This window comes from Salvelinus fontinalis, chromosome 2, assembly GCF_029448725.1.
Source record: "Salvelinus fontinalis isolate EN_2023a chromosome 2, ASM2944872v1, whole genome shotgun sequence".
NCBI classification, from domain to species: Eukaryota; Metazoa; Chordata; class Actinopteri; order Salmoniformes; family Salmonidae; genus Salvelinus; species Salvelinus fontinalis.
In genome coordinates, this window is record NC_074666.1 from 43,380,620 (window position 1) to 43,400,623 (window position 20,004).

General features: G+C 39.8%; 1 protein-coding gene across 2 annotated transcripts; it reads left to right on the plus strand.

The window, feature by feature from the left end:
• Positions 1-402: 402 nt before the first annotated feature.
• Positions 403-13,787, plus strand: LOC129819311 (vacuolar protein sorting-associated protein 26B-like). 2 transcript variants are annotated; one of them, XM_055875754.1, is made up of 7 exons: positions 403-1,208; positions 6,200-6,356; positions 8,637-8,801; positions 9,244-9,419; positions 9,703-9,845; positions 10,329-10,503; positions 10,992-13,787. In XM_055875754.1, exons 1-6 carry the CDS (start codon positions 986-988, stop codon positions 10,461-10,463), a joined length of 999 nt encoding a protein of 332 aa, XP_055731729.1. In that variant the 5' UTR covers positions 403-985; the 3' UTR covers positions 10,464-10,503; positions 10,992-13,787. The 2 variants fall into 2 exon arrangements, with proteins under 2 accessions (XP_055731729.1, XP_055731728.1); XM_055875753.1 differs by having other exon boundaries at positions 10,329-13,787.
• Positions 13,788-20,004: the final 6,217 nt, after the last annotated feature.

The window sequence follows — 20,004 nt, forward strand, 5'->3', positions numbered from 1 at the left end:
ATATACAGTCAACACACTTATGAAACATTTGATCTCAATACAGTTTTATGTTCCCAAAACTAGAATCTGTTATGAACTGAGTGGACTACGTTTTGTAGACTTTAGCCTTCGTCAAAGTTTTTTAAAAATCGCGTTGTTTAGGAGTGCAAAGTTGATTGAGTTATTGCACACGTGCATTTCACAGTATGCGTTCCCTAACGGAAATATGCAAACCTATGCTAGAACGTAAGTATGCTAGGATCTCGCTAGCTCGTATTTGGCTCTGCCCACCTCCTTGCTTGTTCTGCCCACTGTGACTCATTTGTTCCCATTGGAAACGACAGGCTGTGGTCTATCTTGAATTAGTTATAAAACATCTGTGACCCAACTCTGCAGGCGCGGCGCTGCGTGCTTGTTTTACGTCATCAGCGGTTGTTTTCGCACCAGAAATGTTGGGTTGAAATCGCGCAGAATCTGACGCTGACAGCAAAGATATTGGATAAATTAAAATGTCCCACTCAGGCCGTTTACCATTGATTCCGTTCTACTTAAAGGGGTGGCTCTCTCGAAGGCAGCGGGGACTTGTCTACTAAGTGCGTTGACTGTATATAAACCAGTATATGACTATTTGAACCAGAAAAAAATGAGGAAGTGGGATGTGTCACTTCTTCGGTCTCTGCTGATAGCTTTGGCTGAAGCTGACATCTATCTTGTTTCATTTATTTAGAATATCATAATTTTCTGGCATAGGTAGTTTCTCTCTTTTCTATCTGTTAAATATCTGTTTTTCTAACGCACACTGTACTTACACGCATGCGCATTTAAAGAGGAAGCTCAGCATTGGACATTGCTTCAACAGTTGCCCTATTTAGTTTAGGTAGTTGTATAGTACAGCGCAATCTAAATTTCGGAAGAAATCACTCGTTACTGTAAGGATTTGAAATACAGTAACGTAGGATTTGTTGTACATGCAGAATCTACAAAGGCTCTGAAACAAGGTGCAGTGATGAGCTTTTTTAGTTTTGGTCAAAGTGCACAAATCGATATAGTTTTGAATGACGCTGAGACAAGAAAGAAAGCCGAACATAAGACCGAAGATGGGAAAATGGACCAATATTTTCTGTTTTATGATGGCGATACAGTATCTGGAAAAGTCAACATAACACTGAAGAATCCAGCGAAAAGACTCGAGCATCAAGGCATCAGAATCGAGTTTATTGGTAAAATTGGTAAGTGTGACAGACCCATCTTTGTGTTGTCACTACCAAAATAAGCTACACAATTATCCATGGTGCAAAACATTAACAAGTCTCTATTCATGATATTGTCATCCTAATTAATTGCCAGGCTGATCAAATTAGCTATCTGTGTCCTATGATTGAACAGTGACGCAACACGTAGCCATTCCATGTTCATTCACTGCATGCAACTTGGGCACGGGTTAAAGCGTCGTGATACTGGAAGTGATCATCAGAAGAACCATTGTGCCACAGAAACTCTCCTACAGTAGATTCTACCTGGTCAGAAGTTCAAAAATGTATGAGGCTAACTTAACCAGTCAGAAGTTCAGATGTGAAAATCATGAGACTAACTTAACCTGTCACTTACACTTGGTCTGTATCATGTCATTTAGGCCTACATTGTAATACACGTTATCAGTATTCCGCAGACAGGAAAAAAATGACTCCGGTGGTGTAATGTTTCATTAACTACTCATGGTGTGATTATGATAACATACAGAAACTCAAGTCCTTTCGTTCACCCGACCTAGAATACCTCAATCAAATGCTGACCCCATTACCTACCAAGATAATCATCTTCGGTTATAGTCACAGCCGTGTATATTCCCCCTCAAGCCAATATCACGACGGCCCTCAAGGAACTACACTGGACTTTATGCAAACTGGAAACCACATGTGACCAACGCCTCGATTCAGTCTTATGTAGCAAAATTTGAAATTATTATTATTTTTTTTTACATTGGCTAAAAGTAAAGACTCGGAGCTAGAAAATCGTATATCATACACTGCAGTTGTGGAACAATGAGAAAGTAATTCTGCTTTGAAAGTTGATAAATTCCACTTTTGAGAAAATGGCCCTTGGATGTTTTGGTACACTTACTGGAGAGCTCGTCTTTGTCTACGCCCATTCAGCATCGTTCACAACCTTCTTAGGCATTATCCCCACCCATCTCTTTAAGGATTCACATGTGAGGCCATGTGGAAAACACACCCTATATCAAATGTAATGTAAGTTTATTTGTCACATGCACAGGATACAGAAGGTGTAAACGGTACAGTGAAGTAGTTACTTGCATGGTAGCAATATCAAAAACAGAAAGTGTCAAGATACAATATTTTTGTCATTATTATTAGACGCTTACCTGACACTTGTCTAAATTGATGGGTCATGTGAAGGAAATGCTGTAACCACCCACCAAGCCACATCTAGCTTAGTGGATGGGGCACTATTCTCTAGACATGTACACATGTTCATGAAATACATTAGATGGCCGTAATCACCTCCAAACACAACCTGGCTAATTTGATGGGTCATGTACTAATCCGGCTAAAGTTGACTCTTTTGTTTAGACATGTAGCTAGCTAAACAATGGACTGGAATAATCCCAACTCCTACCACCAATGCAAACATTATCATAGCTGTAGTATGAATCTGCAGGTAGCTAAAGCTAACAAATTAGGTTCAATGTTAGCTAGCTAACATTAGGCTATAACTAGCAATACAAATGGGTTTCGGATTCAAATAATATTACTACACAGATCATACATGTGACATTAGCTAGTGAGCCAGCTAGCTAACAGTATGCTTTAACCTGTTGAGGCTAGGGGGTGCTGTTGTCACTATTTATGGAAATCGTGTAATTTTTGAAACGGCTTCCTACAAAATTCTTGATCGTACAATATGCATATTATTATTGTTATTGGATAGAAAACAGTCTATAGTTTCTTTAGCCGTTGAAATTGTGTCTCTGAGTGGAACAGAACTCATTCTACAGCAAATTCCCTGACATGGAGTCAGATTTCACACATGTTGGCCCCTGTTCTGGAGTCAGTTTAAAGGCCACTGTTATTGCTATGAGTATACGGACACTGCTTACGTCTTCCCCTGGATGCCTTTACGTGATGACGATTTGAATGGTGTGGATTGCGCAATCACAGCCACTATAAATGAAAAACACGTGTAGGTAGGCACTCCTTTCCTGCTGCGTCGGACGCACGGTGGGCACCGACCCGTTCTTTTTCCAAGCATTAGTGGAGCCAGTAATATTTCTCAGGTCATGTTTCTACTCGTTATAGGAGTTAAAAACATCATAAGGTAGTTAATTTAAACTGTTTTATAGCAATTTATACCCGTTTAGTGCGATTTTGGGACATTTATTTCTGAGACACTGTGAATCTCTGGGCACGCTTCCAGTTCATGCCGAACGCAATGGACATTTCTACATGGCAAGAGGACAGCTTTCGACCAAAAGACGATTAGACCCAAGAAAGGATTCTTTGACCAAGATTCTGATGGAAGAACAGGTCAAAGTAGGAACAATTTATTATGATAAATCGTGTTTCTGTCGAAAAATGTTAATGGCTTAGGACGCCATCTTGTTTGACGTAGCTTCGCTTGGCGCAAACTGTATTGAAAAGTAAGGATAATTTAAAAAATGTAATTCCGCGATTGTATTAAGAATTAAATTGTCTATCAATCGCTGTCCACCCTATATTTTTTTAGTCACGTTTATGAGTATTTATGTATACGACTAGATCACTGTCTAATATGGCGCAGGATATTTTCTGACCAGCTGGGCTACTTTTCTCATTGTCTAACCATGATTTTGGTGGCTAAATATGCACATTTTCGAACAAACTGTATATGTATGTTGTAATGTGATGTTACAGGAGTGTCATCTGAAGAATTCTGAGAAGGTTAGTGAAAAAATTAATATATTTTGGCGATGTTTACATTATCGCTCTCTTTGGCTAGAATCAATGCTGGTGTAATGTTTGCACATGTGCTATGCTAATATAACGATTTATTGTGTTTTCGCTGTAAGACACTTAGAAAATCTGAAATATTGTCTGTATTCACAGGATCTGTGTCTTTCGATTAGTGTATGCTGTGTATTTTTACGAAATGTTTGATGATTAGTAGTTAGGTAAACACGTTGCTCATTGTATTTATTCTAGTCCATTTGTGACGGTGGGTGCAATTGTAAACTATGACATCTACCTGAAATATGCACATTTTTCTAACAAAACCTATCCTATACCATAAATATGTTATCAGACTGTCATCTGATGAGCTTTTTTCTTGGTTAGTGGCTATCAATATCTTAGTTTAGCCGAATTGGTGATAGCTACTGGTGTTGGTGGACAAAGAAAAGATGGTGGATTATGCTAATGTCTTTAGCTAATAGATTTACATCTTTACATATTGTGTCTTCCCTGTAAAACATTTTAAAAATCGGACATGTTGGCTGGATTCACAAGATCTGTGTCTTTCATTAGCTGTATTGGACTTTAATGTGTGAAAGTTAAATATTAAAAAAATATATTTTTTTTGAATTTCGCGGCTCTGCCTTTTCAGTGGGGGTGGGGTGGGGGTGTGGGGGGGGGGGGGGGGGGGGGCCGCCAGTCCTAGACAGGTTAACTTGCAATGAAAATGACTTTCTGAAAAAAATAGTAATTTATATCTGAAACTATAGCTAGACTCTTACCCGTATGCATGGATGAATGCTTCACGACAGACTGGAACTATTTAACTTCATTTTGTTTGTAGCTACATCTTGTTTGGCCAGTGTTGTTTCAAGTCACTGGTTCACACTGACGTGTGCAGAAAATAGCCCATAATTTTTTCCAACTGATCTGTCGATAACGCCTGTTAAATTCAGGGCATCAATGTTGTTGAGAAGTTGCAACTTTTGTAGTTCTCGATGGCTAATGTTATATCTTTCAAAAACAGTGCGGCAGACCAATCCAAAAACTCATCTCCCGGCATGTCCAGCCCATCCATTATCTCAGCCAATCATGGCTAGTGGGAAGGTTCCTGACTTTTTCCATGGCTAAACCAACTAAACTCAGCAAAAAAAGAAATGTTTTTTTTTCAGGACCCTGTCTTTCAAAGATCATTCGTAAAAATCCAAATAACTTCACAGATCTTCATTGTAAAGGGTTTAAACACTGTTTCCCATGCTTGTTCAATGACCCATAAACACTTAATGAACATGCACCTGTGGAACGGTTGTTAAGACACTAACAGCTTACAGACGGTAGGCAATTAAGGTCACAGTTATGAAAACGTAGGACACTAAAGAGGCCTTTCTACTGACTCTGAAAAACACCAAAAGAAAGATAACCAGGGTCCCTGCTCATCTGCGTGAACGTGCCTTAGGCATGCTGTAAGGAGGCATGAGGACTGCAGATGTGGCCAGGGCAATAAATTGCAATGTCTGAAGTGTGAGACGCCCAAGACAGTGCTACAGGGAGAGAGGGCGGACAGCTGATCGTCCTCGCAGTGGCAGACCACGTGTATCAACACCTGCACAGGATCGGTACATCCGAACATCATACCTGCGGAACAGGTACAGGATTGCAACAACAACTGCCCGAGTTACACCAGGAACGCACAATCCTTCCATCAGTGCTCAGACTGTCCACAATAGGCTGAGAGAGGCTGGACTGAGGGCTTGTAGGCCTGTAAGGCAAGTCCTCACCAGACATCACCGGCAACAACATCGCCTATGGGCACAAACCCACAGTCGCTGGACCAGACAGGACTGGAAAAAGTGCTCTTCACTGACGAGTCACGGTTTTGTCTCAAATGGGGTGATGGTCGGATTCGCGTTTATCGTCGAAGGAATGAGCATTACACCGAGGCCTGTACTCTAGAGCGAGATCGATTTGGTCTGGGGCGGTGTGTCAGCATCATCGGACTGAGCTTTTACTTTTAGATTTGTCTGTATTGTTTTGAATTGTTAGATACTTATCTAACAAGCTATCTAGTAGTATTTTTCTACACCCCCAATAACATCTGCTAAATATGTGTTTGTGACTAATAACATAATAAAAATGTACACCCTTGTAAGATGTTGTAATTTTGTTGCATTACCTTGAATCTCTCTCTATAGTACATGTAATACCTTTTAAAGGGATAGATTAGAAAGCAATCTGTAAACTGGTGATACCAACAACCATTTCTCTCTTTTCAGAGCTGTACTACGACAGGGGAAACAACTATGAGTTTGTGTCTCTGGTTAAAGACTTGGCCCAACCGGGAGAGCTAACGCAGTCCCGGACCTTCGACTTTGAGTTCACAAATGTGGAGAAACCATACGAGGCCTACACGGGCCAGAATGTCAAATTACGGTAAGCAACATTTAAGTATATGGCAAGACTAAACAAACCATGCATGAAACATTTTCACAGCGCAATAGGACTGTGTTACATACATTGCCGAATTTGGTGGGGCAAAAAATAATAAAAGTGGGATGCATGCCAGTAAAGTCACAATACATTAATTGCACTATAATGGTGACAAACGGTGCCTACAAACTGTTAGGGCCTACATACAGCAGTCCCAACATCTTACCACTGCTACACCTGGTTTTCATTGGAGCCTTGTCTGGCAGCGAAACAGTTCATCCAGCCTCATTTACTGCTTTAAAAAAAAACATAGGTGATATGGCTGACTTGCCTAAACAAATGTGGTTTCTACTGACAATTGAGATGTACAAACTATGGCATAAGGGGACGACAAGCGGATAAGAGGCAATCCGTAATTTCGATTAAGATATTAATGAGCGAGCTAGGACGGATGGACGTAGTCAATATAGCTATTTGTTTATCACTTTTGAAATGTACAGCGACAGAATTCAGAACATGGTTCGTTCTTACAGTGTTCTCCCTGTACACCAAGTCAGAACCGTAGGATAAATAAAGTGGGCGTATAAGCTCTTACAATATTCAATGATTATATTTCTCTAAAACAGGTTATACGCTACATGTGCACCACATGTAGGTGAAATTAAGAGGGGTAAATAGACCAAATTATTAGTCTTACTACACAACATACACTTAGTACTACTTTCTTAGCTACAGTATATATATCTCCCTAGCATATTATATAATTTATGCAGCAGCATGCAATACATTTTTGGACTTACCTGTTGTGCTGTGCTCACAGGAAGGTGGCGTGGCAGTCCTTCCTGTGCAAATTTTGTTTTACAATTCTGAGTTGGATGATCACTCAAAATGTATTTTCCCAGTTGGAGCTCGTTTATTCCCGACTTCCCAGTTGTCTTGAACTCACTGAAGTCAAGTTTTCGCAGTTCCGAGTTAAGTTGTTTTGAGCGTGGCACAAATCATGTTTCATTGATAGCATGGCCTATCTTGAATGTTTATCATTTTAAATTTGGAAAAGAGCCCCTTAATCCCAGATTTGTGACCACACAGCCACTGTCACTGATTCCTTCCAAACCACTCATTGTTGAATTTGCGATTTCCAACTTGTTGTGTAATATTTATGTCCAATGGCTGATGAGCACCGATACGTTTTATCTATAATTTCTCTTCATATGACAAGGATTGAAAAGGATTTGCCAGTAGATTGTTGACTTGATTCATGATTATGAATGCTTACATAGGAATTCCTCTTGTCCAGATGGGATAGGGCAGTGTGCAGTGCGATTGCATCGTCTGTAGATCTATTGGGGCAGTATGCAAATTGAAGTGGGTCTAAGGTGTCCGGTAAGGTAGAGGGCATATGATCCTTAACTAGCCTCTCAAAGCACTTCATGGTGACAGAAATGAGTGCAACAGGGTGGTAGTCATTTAGTTCAGTTACCTTTGGGTACAGGAACAATTGTGGACATATTGAAGGAGTGGGGACAGCAGACTGGGATAGGGAGAGATTGAATATTTCCGTAAACACTCCAGCCAGTTGGTCTGTGCATGCTCTGAGGACGTGGCTAGGGATGCCGTCGGGGCTGGCAGCCTTATGAGGGTTAACACGCTTAAATGTCTTACTCGGCCACGGAGCCAGTCCTTGGCAGCGGGCCGCGTCTGTGGCACTGAGTTATTCTCAAATGTACAATGTGCAGGGATACTTGAGTATTTGAGGTAGATATGTACATGTAGGTGGGGATTAGGAAAAAGTGACTGGTAGCAGGATAAATACGTGTGAACAGGGCTGAAAAGTGACTGGTAGCAGGAATATATACATACCTATGGTAATATACTAGTGTAAACAGGAGTAATAGTGACCGTAGCAGGATAAATACATGGATACTAATGGTAATTGCGATGAATGAACAGCAGCATAGTGGTAGTAATAAATTAAATCAAGAATCATTTTAGCAGCAGTGTAGTCGTGAGGGGGAGCAGTAGTTGTTAACTATTTAACAGTCTTATGGCCATGGGATGAAAGCTGTTTTAAAGGGATCCTTCAGGATTCAATGACTTCCAGTCACTGCGCTTATGCTAATTAGCATTGGCTCGTGAAGCTATCTCTTAACTTCCTTCATACAGTCTTTATAGAGAGAATGTGACTCCTATCAGCGTTATTGCAGACCCTCTGTTTTTTTGTGCATCCTGTATTATTACCCAATAGATTAGTTGATATTCTGACTCTTTTTTTTTATATTGCAGTTACTTTCTGCGGGTAACTGTAAGCCGGAGACTGAACGACATCAGTAAAGAAATGGACATTGTTGTGCACACGCTCAGTATGTACCCAGAACTCAACTCGTCTATCAAGATGGAAGTGGGAATCGAAGACTGCCTGCACATCGAGTTTGAGTACAACAAGTCTAAGTATGACTCTATTACCATGGTTTATCATATACATTGATTGGAAGGCTTGCGATATTCCTGTTTTTGAATGGCGGGCGAGATAGCAGAGCTTTAGTGAAACTTCCGTCTCCCTGGTTGAACTTCCCTAAACTCCCATGATAATAGCGTTTTTATATCACATGATTTGTGAGGGAAAAACCACCTGAACATAATAGAACATTTGAAGTAGCTTTTGTCGCAATTCTATATACACACTGACCGGTTTGAGGGGAGTGAAACATTGTCGTAGTTCTTGTTATTATGACAACTTCTGTCAGTACTGTTTATAAGCATTTGATGGAAGTGACTAGTTAAACAAAACCAGTTTGGTTTTCAGTCTCTCCTTGTCCATAGACCGCTCTCAAGGTAAGGAAACCAATACCTAAATATGTCATTCTTGCTGTGAACTGTCATTTTAACGCAGGTACCACCTAAAAGATGTCATCGTGGGGAAGATTTACTTCCTGTTGGTACGGATCAAGATCAGACACATGGAGATTAATATCATCAAGCGAGAGATGACTGGCACGGGCACAAACGTGTACCATGAGAACGACACCATAGCCAAGTACGAGATTATGGATGGAGCACCAGTGAGAGGTGAGTGGCATTGACAACCAGTGGAGGCTGGTAGAAGGGGAAATCGGAGGACGGGCTCATTGTAATGGCTGGAATGGAACTGAATGTTTTGATAATTTTCCATTCACTTCATTCCAGCCATTACAATGACCCCGTCCTCCGATTTCCCCTTCTAGCAACCTGCACAGTTGACAAGGCTGGATTTACACGCTGGGCATGGGACGTGGACAGAAAGCGTCTAAACAATGTTTTGGGATTTAACAGTGAACTATCACTTTAATAATATGGGTTTTGTCTCTTTCAGGGGAGTCTATCCCTATTCGACTTTTTCTGGCTGGCTATGAGATCACTCCTACGATGAGGGGCATCAACAAGAAGTACTCTGTGCGGTACTACCTCAATCTGGTGCTCATAGACGAGGAGGAGAGGCGTTACTTCAAACAGCAGGTACATGCAGACACACGGTAGAGACCGTACAAACACCAGACCCGTGGTAGAGACAGAATGGAAGATGGGTAGGTGTTGGTTCATAATGCGCTACGCTGCTGTTCTATTTGGTCTGATTGGTGTCTAATTTGTGGTATATCTCAATAGTCAAGGTCAGCACATTGCTCATTTCAACTCTGTGCATGGGTGCTGTGTAACAGTAAGGCTGTAACAATACATTGATTTTGTATAATGGATGTAACGAAAGGAAACCAAATAGAGGTCCAATCATACCTGTATCACACCATGCTGCATCGTAACATGAGGTGTACACCACTATATACTAGTTGGCTGTGTGTTACCTGGGATGTGTTGATTAGCGCAACAGAAAAGTAATATTGAACATTCTTACTGGACAAGTTCAGGTAGTCTCTCCCTGTTTCCTTCTGTTTTTGTCCATTTGGTGCCTCATTAACGCTACCCTGTTTTGTTGCCTTGTTCTAGGAGATCACTCTGTGGAGGAGGGGGGACGTAGTGAGGAAGAGCATGTCCCACCAAGCGGCCATCGCCTCACAGCGCTTCGAGTCCTCGTCCAGTGACGAGAAAGCCCTAGCTCATGCCCAGGCTAAGGAACAGTAGCTAAGCCCCAGCATAGCCTACAATCCATCGCTTTGAAAAGGTGTGTGTGTGTGAGCACTATGTGGGGAACATGTCTGTGAATCTACGACTGAGAAAGAATGCATGTGTGTTCACCTCATCTATGAATGTGTGCGTCGTCACGTCAGGACCTCGTCAGGTCATATCTATGACAGAGCATGTGTGATGTACAGAATTATGTGAACGGCAGCCATTTTAGGCATATATTTATAACCTCGCCCCTTTCAACGTTGCCATTTCATCAACAACACTGATGATGTCACTTTCTCCAACAACTGCAGCTGAAAAGGGATGAAAGATGTCACTTAATAATTCAATGTTTGAAGAAATAAGGCGTTCTCATGGTATATTTTATGAACTTTTAGCCAGGTTTTTCTGCTGTACTGATTATCGTAATGTCTTTTTTCTGTCCTTTGAATTAGTGATGTTTCTTAAGTCAAACCGAGGGTATAAACAGCTGCTGTTGAGAAACCTTTTAGGCATCTCGTAATGAGTACTTGTCTTTGGCAGTTGGACTCAATGGACATGGGCGTCATCCAATCAAGATGATCAGATCACTACCTGATCAAGGTTTGTGATGTACACACATGGTATTAAAATTGGTCTCCTATCCGTCCACTGTATGCGTCCAGTGTCCGCATGTTAGCGCAAGGTATAAACGTGGCTTTAAAATCAGAATGCGAAATGTCATGCAACTTTAGATGCACACCAGCTTAGGGAAAATGACATTTGAATTGTCAAACAAATTCTTTGTATAAAACATTGCATTCCATTTGAATTCCATTCATCAAAAATAACATTACATTCCAAACTGTGTCATTATCAGTAGATGCAAACATGTACATTTTTTAATGTATTTGATATTTTATCAGCATTATACATGTTCTGGGTTTGTCTAGGTGAGTTATGTCCATTAACATTGGGCGAGTTAGTTTTGCATGGCCCAGTGTGGTACACTAAGGGTTTCTCGGAACTGATGGCTTCTACGGTTGCGTTAGGATAGTTAAAGTAGTAGGTTAGGATAATTAACATCACAGGTTAGGATAATTCATGTAACAGGTTAGCGGCAGGTAGCCTAGAGGCTAAGAATGTTGGCACTGTAACTGAAAGGTCGGTGGTTTGAATCCCCGAGCGATTAGGTGAAACATCTGCCGACGTGCCCTTGAGCAAGGCACTTAACTCGAATTGCTCCTGTTAGTCGCTCTGGATAAGAGCCTCTGCTAAATTACTAAAATGTGAAATGTTAGGACAATTAGGTTAAGGTAAGAAAAAAGGGTTAGGCTGAGCAAAAATGCACTACTCCATCTAACCATAGAAACCATCAGTATCACCACACCGGTTCCCCTGGTAGGCAGAGTTTTCTCATTTTAGACCATTCCATTGGTCTTGATGAAATCACTACCCACTCAAAACAAACTCCTGCTACTGCTGTTAATACAAGTGTGGCAGATTTTGGTGTAACCTTTCTAACTTATGAACTGAATATTTCAATGTAATACCTTTCTTTTTTTATTTGCACAAGATCCACAGTTTTCTGTCTGTAATTGGTTTGAAAAGTACCTAGAAAACATTACCAGCACTGGTTAACTTTTTTCTTTATGGTTAATTGCCAAATGGTTCTAGTTCAATTCTAGAAACATCACAGCTTATTTTTCCTGTCATCTCCAACCATTTTACACCATGTACATGACTTCCGGTGTGAATGCGCTGAAGTCCTCATAACGTGTGCCGCCACTGTAATATTGCCTGGAAATAATATGAAGAAACAAAGAATGTGTTAGTCTTTTGGAATGGTGTTTTGTATTATGCTCTAACTAGACTTCAGGCTAGATTCAATCAGATTCACGCTAGCCGACTCCCTCATAGCTGTTGTTTTTAAGGTGTCGGAGGTGGAACTGGGTTAGAGCTGTCAAATCCACAAGGGTCTCCCAGGATTATACCTATCGTGGACATTGCCATTGGCTGCACATTGTCGCATTAGTATAAATCCCATGCAGCCGTACATTCTCATTCTGAACTTCTAGCGTGAGTAGGGTGGGTGTGGTTTCGTGACAGTTGGTCACCAACTGACATATTGCTTAAATAAAAACAAAGATCCGCCTTGTGGGTACTGGTTAACGCTGAAGTGAATTAATCTAAACTTTCATGAATTTTACAGCCCTTTTTGGGCACCTGATAAATGAACTGAAACTGTATTGTCCATAGACATGTGGGTTCATTAAATCCTATGGGCTGGGCCACAGTATCTTTAAAAGTCCCAATTATTATAATTATTACTGCTGTTTCTCAATGCGGGCGTTAGTTGTAGCTAGACTTACTTGATAGTGTCCCTGAGTCTGACGGGTAACACTGTGTGTGAGTCCCAAATGGCACGCTATTCCCTATGTATTGCACTACTTTTGACCAGGGCCCATAGGGCAGTGCACTATTACCTATGTAGAGTGCCATTTGGGACACATCCATATGACTCTGTAAACACGTTTTAAAGGGGCACTTCTCTACTTTTTATCAGCATACTGTATTCGGGTTAAAAAGTGGTGAAGTGTCCTTTTAACCTTCCATGACCTGGCTTGTTGCTTTTGGTGTAAAACGTCCATCAGAAGATATTACAAATTATCACTGTGTATCATTTGAGAGATTAACACTTTGCAATAGGTTCAATTTCCAAATATGCTTTATCAATGCTAACAAAGGTTCTTAAACATATTAGAGAATGGTGGATTTAATTCAAAATGACTCAAGAAATGTACATAGATCAAACATAAATATATTAACAAAGTCATCATACCAACCTTTTTTAAAGCTACAATCTGCAATTGGAAAAACTACAAAATGTCCATCCTGCCACTTATTTTGGTATACAGCCAAGGGATGGGAAAATATAACCTCACTCGAATGCATAGACAGCGCTCCAGATGCAAGGACCGACAGTTTTGAAGCTATAAATTGTTTGCTTACAATGTCATTGTTTACAAACAATTGAATACAACAAGCGCATGGGTTGTATTCTTCAAGAATCAATGCCTTCAGAAAGTGTTCACACCCCTTGACTTTCTCCACATTTTGTTGTTACAGCCTGATTTTTAAATTGATTCAATTGAGATGTTTTGGTCACTGGCCTACACACAATACCCCTTAATGTCAAAGTGGAATTATGTTTTTGGAAAAATGTACTAATTAAATGAAAAGCTGAAATGTCTGAGTATTCAACCCCTTTGTATAAGTTCCTGGAGGAAACCTTTGCTTAACAAGTCACAATATGTTGCATGGACTCTGTGTGCAATAATAAACATTAAAATTTTTGAATGACTATCTCATCTCTATACCCCACACATACAATTATCTGTAAAACCTCTGTCAAGTGAGTTAAAACAGACATTGCATATCCCTTTGAGTATGGTGAAGTTATTAATAACACTTTGGACGGTGTATCAATAGACCCAGTCACTATAAAGATACAGGTGTCCTTCCTAACTCAGTTGACGGAGAGGAATGAAACTGCTCAGGAAGTTCACCATGAGGCCAATGGTGACTTTAAAACAGTTAGTTTTCTCCTATCACAGCCATTAAACTCTGAGGATGGGTCAACTATTGTAGTTACTCCACAAAATGAACTTAATTTACCTGTACAGAATAAGAATATTCCAAAACAAGGCAACAAAACTAAAGTAATACTGCAAAAAATGGGGCAAAGCAATTTACTTTTTGTACTGAATACAAAGTGTTTTATGTTTGGGGCAAATCCAATACAACACATTACTGAGTACCACTCAATATTTTCAAGCATGGTGGTGGATGCATCATGTTCGGGGTATGCTTGTAATCGTTAAGGACTGGGGAGTTTTTCAGGATAAAAAATAAACAGAATGGAGTTAAGCCCAGCAAAAGGATAACTTGGTTCAGTCTGCTTTCCACCAGATACTGGGACATTAATTCACCTATGTCAAAATTTCAAAATGGCTGTCTAGCAATGATCAACAACGAACTTGACAGAGCTTGAGGAATGAAAAAAATGATAAATGTGCAAATATTGTACAATCCAGATGTGCAAATCTCTTAGAGACTTACCCAGAAAGACTCACAGCTGTAATCGCTGCCAAAGGGGATTCTAATATGTATTGACTCATGTGTGTGAATTCTTGAGTAAATTAAATATTTATGTATTTCATTTTCAATAAAGGTGCAAAAAACATGTTTTCACTTTGCCATTATGGGATATTGTGTGTAGATGGGTGAAAAAAAAATTGGTTTAACCCATTTTGAATTCCTTCTGTAACAACAAAATGTAGAATAAGTCGAGGGCTATGAATACTTTCTGAAGGGACTGTATGTATGTTCCTAGCTTGTTTAGACAACAGTTTAAAAAATCTATACAAAAGAATACATTAACACCCTATATAGTAAGTGGTTAAAAAAGCCAAGGCAAAAAGTATTGCAAGACTATATTTCAATATTATCCACACCCAATATGACAGAGCTTGAAGAATAAAAAAAAATAATTATGGCCAATTGTTGCACAACCCAGGTGTGGAAAGCTCTCAGAGAAAGACTCACAGCTGTAATCACTGCCAAAGGTGGATCTTACTGTATCTCATCAAGCTATATTAGTATTTTTTACAAGTGTTAGAATTTTTCTTCCACTTTGACATTAGAGTATTTAGTGTATATTTAAAAAATTACAATTAAATCCATTTTAATTCCACTTTGTAACACAAAACAATTGTGAATACTTTCTGAAGGCTGTATAATTCTTTACAAGACAAAAATTGGATGTACCAATCCCAGACTGTAGCGTTAGCGTTTAGCCAGCAGCATACCACCCTGCATACCACTACTGGCTTGCTTCTGAAGCTAAGCAGGGTTGGTCCTGGTCAGTCCCTGGATGGGAGACCAGATGCTGCTGGAAGTGGTGTTGGAGGGCCAGTAGGAGGCACTCTTTCCTCTGGTCTAAAAAAAATATCCCAATGCCCCAGGGCAGTGATTGGACACTGCCCTGTGTAGGGTGCCGTCTTTCGGATGGGACGTTAAACGGGTGTCCTGACTCTGAGGTCATTAAAGATCCCATGGCACTTATCATAAGAGTAGGGGTGTTAACCGCTGTGTCCTGGCTAAATTCCCAATCTGGCCCTCAAACCATCATGGTCACCTAATAATCCCCAGTTTACAATTGGCTCATTCATCCCCCTCCTATCCCCTGTAACTATTCCCCATGTCGTTGCTGCAAATGAGAATGTGTTCTCAGTCAACTTACCTGGTTAAATAAATAAAATAAATAAGTGTATTTACAGAAATGTAGGTATATTTTAACCTAAAATAAATGTAATGTATCTTTCATAGCAAGCTGTAAGGTACTAGCCCATTTGTGAAAGGGAATGTTAGTATACAAACAAAAGCTGTAGGCTAAATGGCATACAGGATACAAGTACACAAAGGTAACTTTTCCCTTTTAATAGTTGTATTTTGTGTTTCTGTATTTGAAAATAGTTTTTAATCTTATTTCTCTGATTTAAAAGAGAGCCTAAAATGGTCATGTTTTAATTAAATGCCTTGCTTGCTCCTCTCATGATGTGACGCACAAACATGATCACTAGGGGGCAAGCTTGCATGTACTCCTGGTTAGATATACCTTACTCCCATCTTTCTGTAATATCTTTCAACCCATTCAAACACAGAGGATGCAAGTAGTCTCGGTTGCTCCCTCTCATCTCCTTCATCTGTAATGATGAAAGATGGTGAAAGCAAATTTTGGTGAAAGCTAATTCCTGATAGGCATCCACAATATTTCCACCTATCCTGTGACTCCAAATGAGTGTAAAGGAGATAAGGAAAGGATGCCACTGTAGCCTATTAAGATGCACCCTGAAGTACCGTACATGCATTACACTGTAAGTGAGCGTCCTTAGTACTGACAGAGGCTGGTTGCTAGAGGAGATGGATAGTTTATTCTAAAAGGTTGCTGATAGAACACTAGTCAGTCAGTGGCAGCATTCTAACTCCTCCACGCTAAGGCTATTGGTAATGATTGAGCAGCAAATGCTGCTGACTGATGTATTTTTATCAGTTGAGGAATGAAGTCATGGGGAAAAAATGTGCTGTGTTCTTCAGTATTGATTACTTTCAGGTAAAGCCCACTTATCCACTGGGCCTGTTGAGCTACACACTATTAGACTACGTTGCACCCAAGAAACTTAAACGGCAGCCACGTTGACACATTCTCAACGTTGGAAACCAAACGGTGGAAGTGTATGGTCTTCCCTGTATTTGATTTCACATTAGGGTTCTCCCTATTCAATCAAAACTGCTATCCAGGTGTTGCTGGAAATGTACACAGAAAGGATTTGCTCTACTAGAAAGGCCCCAAAAAAAGGCCCATAGGCAAACTATTTCTATTTGTTTAATCATGATGTCCTTTACAGATGTGACCTTGCATCACCTATTGGGGTCACATTAAGGGTAATGCATTCCTAGATGGTAAAGCTCCTTGAGTTTTATGGTTTGTTTGATTTTTACGTCATGCAGCTGACACATTTTAGAGGAACTGTGGCTCCCTCGTCTCGCAACCACGGCAACCACCTCTAGTGCAAAGCTCAGCTGTGCGAGCCAGGTTTCCATGGTAACGGGGGCCTCTGTCGGAAGTGCGGTTACTATTTTTTTACTGTTGCAGCTGGGGGGGGGGGGGGGGGGGGGTTGTGGCTTATAATGGAGAGTTATTAGATTGTTGGTCAGTGTTGATTCCTGAAATACATTCTTACAACATGAATCAAATATCATCGAAGAACATGAGGTGTGAGAGCTGAATCCTGGACAATGAATATAGAACCATCCTATCACATCAATAATGCAACAGCTGGATATTTCATAATGACATAAGACACTATCCACTCCACAGTTAGTCCTGTAAAGTCCTAATTTGACCAAAGATTGGTAATATATTGACAGTAATAGACATTTTCTCACACAAAATAGACTTTATCTTGCCCCTCAAACTGATTCATGGAAAAATAACACAATTTAAACGTGTAATGAGGCTGTCTGATATCGTGCCTCACCCCTTTCTACCGCAGCAGGTGGGCACAGCTCCTCTTGGGTGATGTCATTTCTGCCATTGAGCTTGGCAGAGCTCCCACTCTCTCTTACACTCTCAGTTCTACATGGTTCCAACCACTCACACCCTTTTGCGCCTTCTTCTTTGCTCTCTCTCATGGTTCCTTTATCGCACTCATTTACACTCGCAAATCCGCTCTCTTCACACAACGGTTGTCGAAGGTTAAATTAGTACCTCTCAGGCACATTTCCATCTATTGAAATGGCCATCATTTTGAAATGCTAAATACAGTGCGTATCATCAAGTATTCACCCCCTTGGATTTTTTTCACATTTTGTTGCGTTGCAAAGTGGGATTGAAATGAATGTAATTGTGATATTTTTTTGTCAGTGATCTGCACTAAATACTCCATAATTTCAGTGATTTTTTATTTTATTTTATTTTTTACAAATTAATATTTTTTTTATAACTAAAATATAGTTGTATAAGTATTCATCCCCTTTGTTTGGGTAAGCCTAAAGTAGTTCTGGAGTAAAATGTGGCTTTACAAATCACTTAACAGTAAGTTACATGGAATCAGTCTGTGAAATAATAGGGGTTGACATCATTTTTTTATGACTACCCTTTCCTCTGTCCCCCCTACATGCATCTGTAAGGTTCCTCAGTCAAGTATAACATTTCAAGCCCAGATTCAACTACAAACACCAGGGAGCTTTTCGAAAGCCTCATAAATAAGGGCAGTGATTGGTAACAATAACAAATCAGACATTGAATATCTCTTTAAGCTTGGTCAAGTTAATAATTATGCTGTGTGTGAAGTATTAAACCACCCATACACACCAAAGATAGTCATCCATCTGAACTGAGCTGCAGGACAGGAAGGAAACTGCTCAGGGATGTCTTCATGAAGCCATTGGTGAGTTAACTAGCTATGATGGGAGAAAACTGAGGATGGATCAACAACATTGTGGTCATTCCAAAATAATGACCTAAATGACAGAGTGAAAGGAAGAATACAGATGTACAGAATAAAAAGATTCCAAAACATGCATCCTGTATGCAATAAAGCACTGAAGTAATCCTGCAAAAAAACAAGGCAAAGGAATATACTTTTTTTGTCTAAATGCAAAGCCTTATGTTTGGGGCAAATACACCACATCTCTGAATAACTGCCCCCTTATTTTCAAGCATGGTGGTGGCTGCATCATGGTATGTGTACAGTATGCTTGACATTGGCAAAGACTGGGGTGTTTTTCAGGATATCAAGAAATGGGAAGGCGGTAAGCACAAGCTAAATCCTAGAGGAAAACCTACTTCAGTCTGCTTTACACCAGACACTGGGTGAGGAATTCACCTTTTGAGCAGGACAATAAGCTACAACACATGTTGAAGTTTACATTGGACATGCATACCAAGAAGACAGTGAATGTTCCTGAGTGGCCAAGTTACAGTTTTGACTTAAATCTGCTTGAAAATGTATGGCAAGACTTGAAAATAGCTGTCCAGCCATAAATCCCCAACACCTTGACAGACTGAAGAATTTTGAAAAGAATAATGGAGAAATATTGCACAATCCATGTGTGCAAAACTCTTAGAGATTTACCCAAAAATACTCACATCTGTAATAACTGCCAAATGTGTTTGACATTGTTTTATTTTTCCTAAATCTTTTTTGGTGAGTATTTTTGTGTAGATCATTGACAAACAATTACAATGAAATCAGTTTTAATCCCACTTTGTAATACAATAAATGTGAAGAAATCCAAGGGGGATGGGTGTGGGATACTTGTGATACCCACTGTAGATTCACTCATTGTCAAAAATAGATGCAAAGATGAACTTATTGTCATTCATTGTGCAACACGACAAGGTCAAAGCAGTCACAAACCCAAACTAATCATAGTTTATTGATAATTAAGGTGATAATCTTTAACTCCACAGACGTTCCTATGTTTCTCCAACTTCTTGTTCAGGTGGAAGGATTATATTATTTTATTCTAGTTTAAAGGAATAGTTAGATTCGTACAAAAAATTATCTGATTATTTAGCCATGTCCAGAATCTGGCTTGCACTTATTGAAAGTTCAAACATTTGTGGCAGGCAATATTGTAAGGGAACTTAACTATCAAATGTCGGTGTACCCTTATTCCATATTTTCATTGCCAAGTCAAAAATCGAAATAAAAATGTACACAGAAAGTGCATAATGAAAGAATCCCAAAAGAATAAAAACAATTATTTAAAGACCACACATAAAAAACAACTTACCAAGCCTCGATCTTGTAGAGGTGAAATTGAGGGTATTCTTTGGCTATGTCAGCATCAAATCCTCCAAAAACCATATCCAATCTAAGGACTGCAGAAGAACACTTGACCCTGGAATTTGATCAAAGACAGTGTTGAGTCAAGGTACTAGTTTAGGAGAAATCTTGCTTGATTCCTTGTGTCCTCTCGTTGCCTCCTTTTGAAAAAGGTCTAA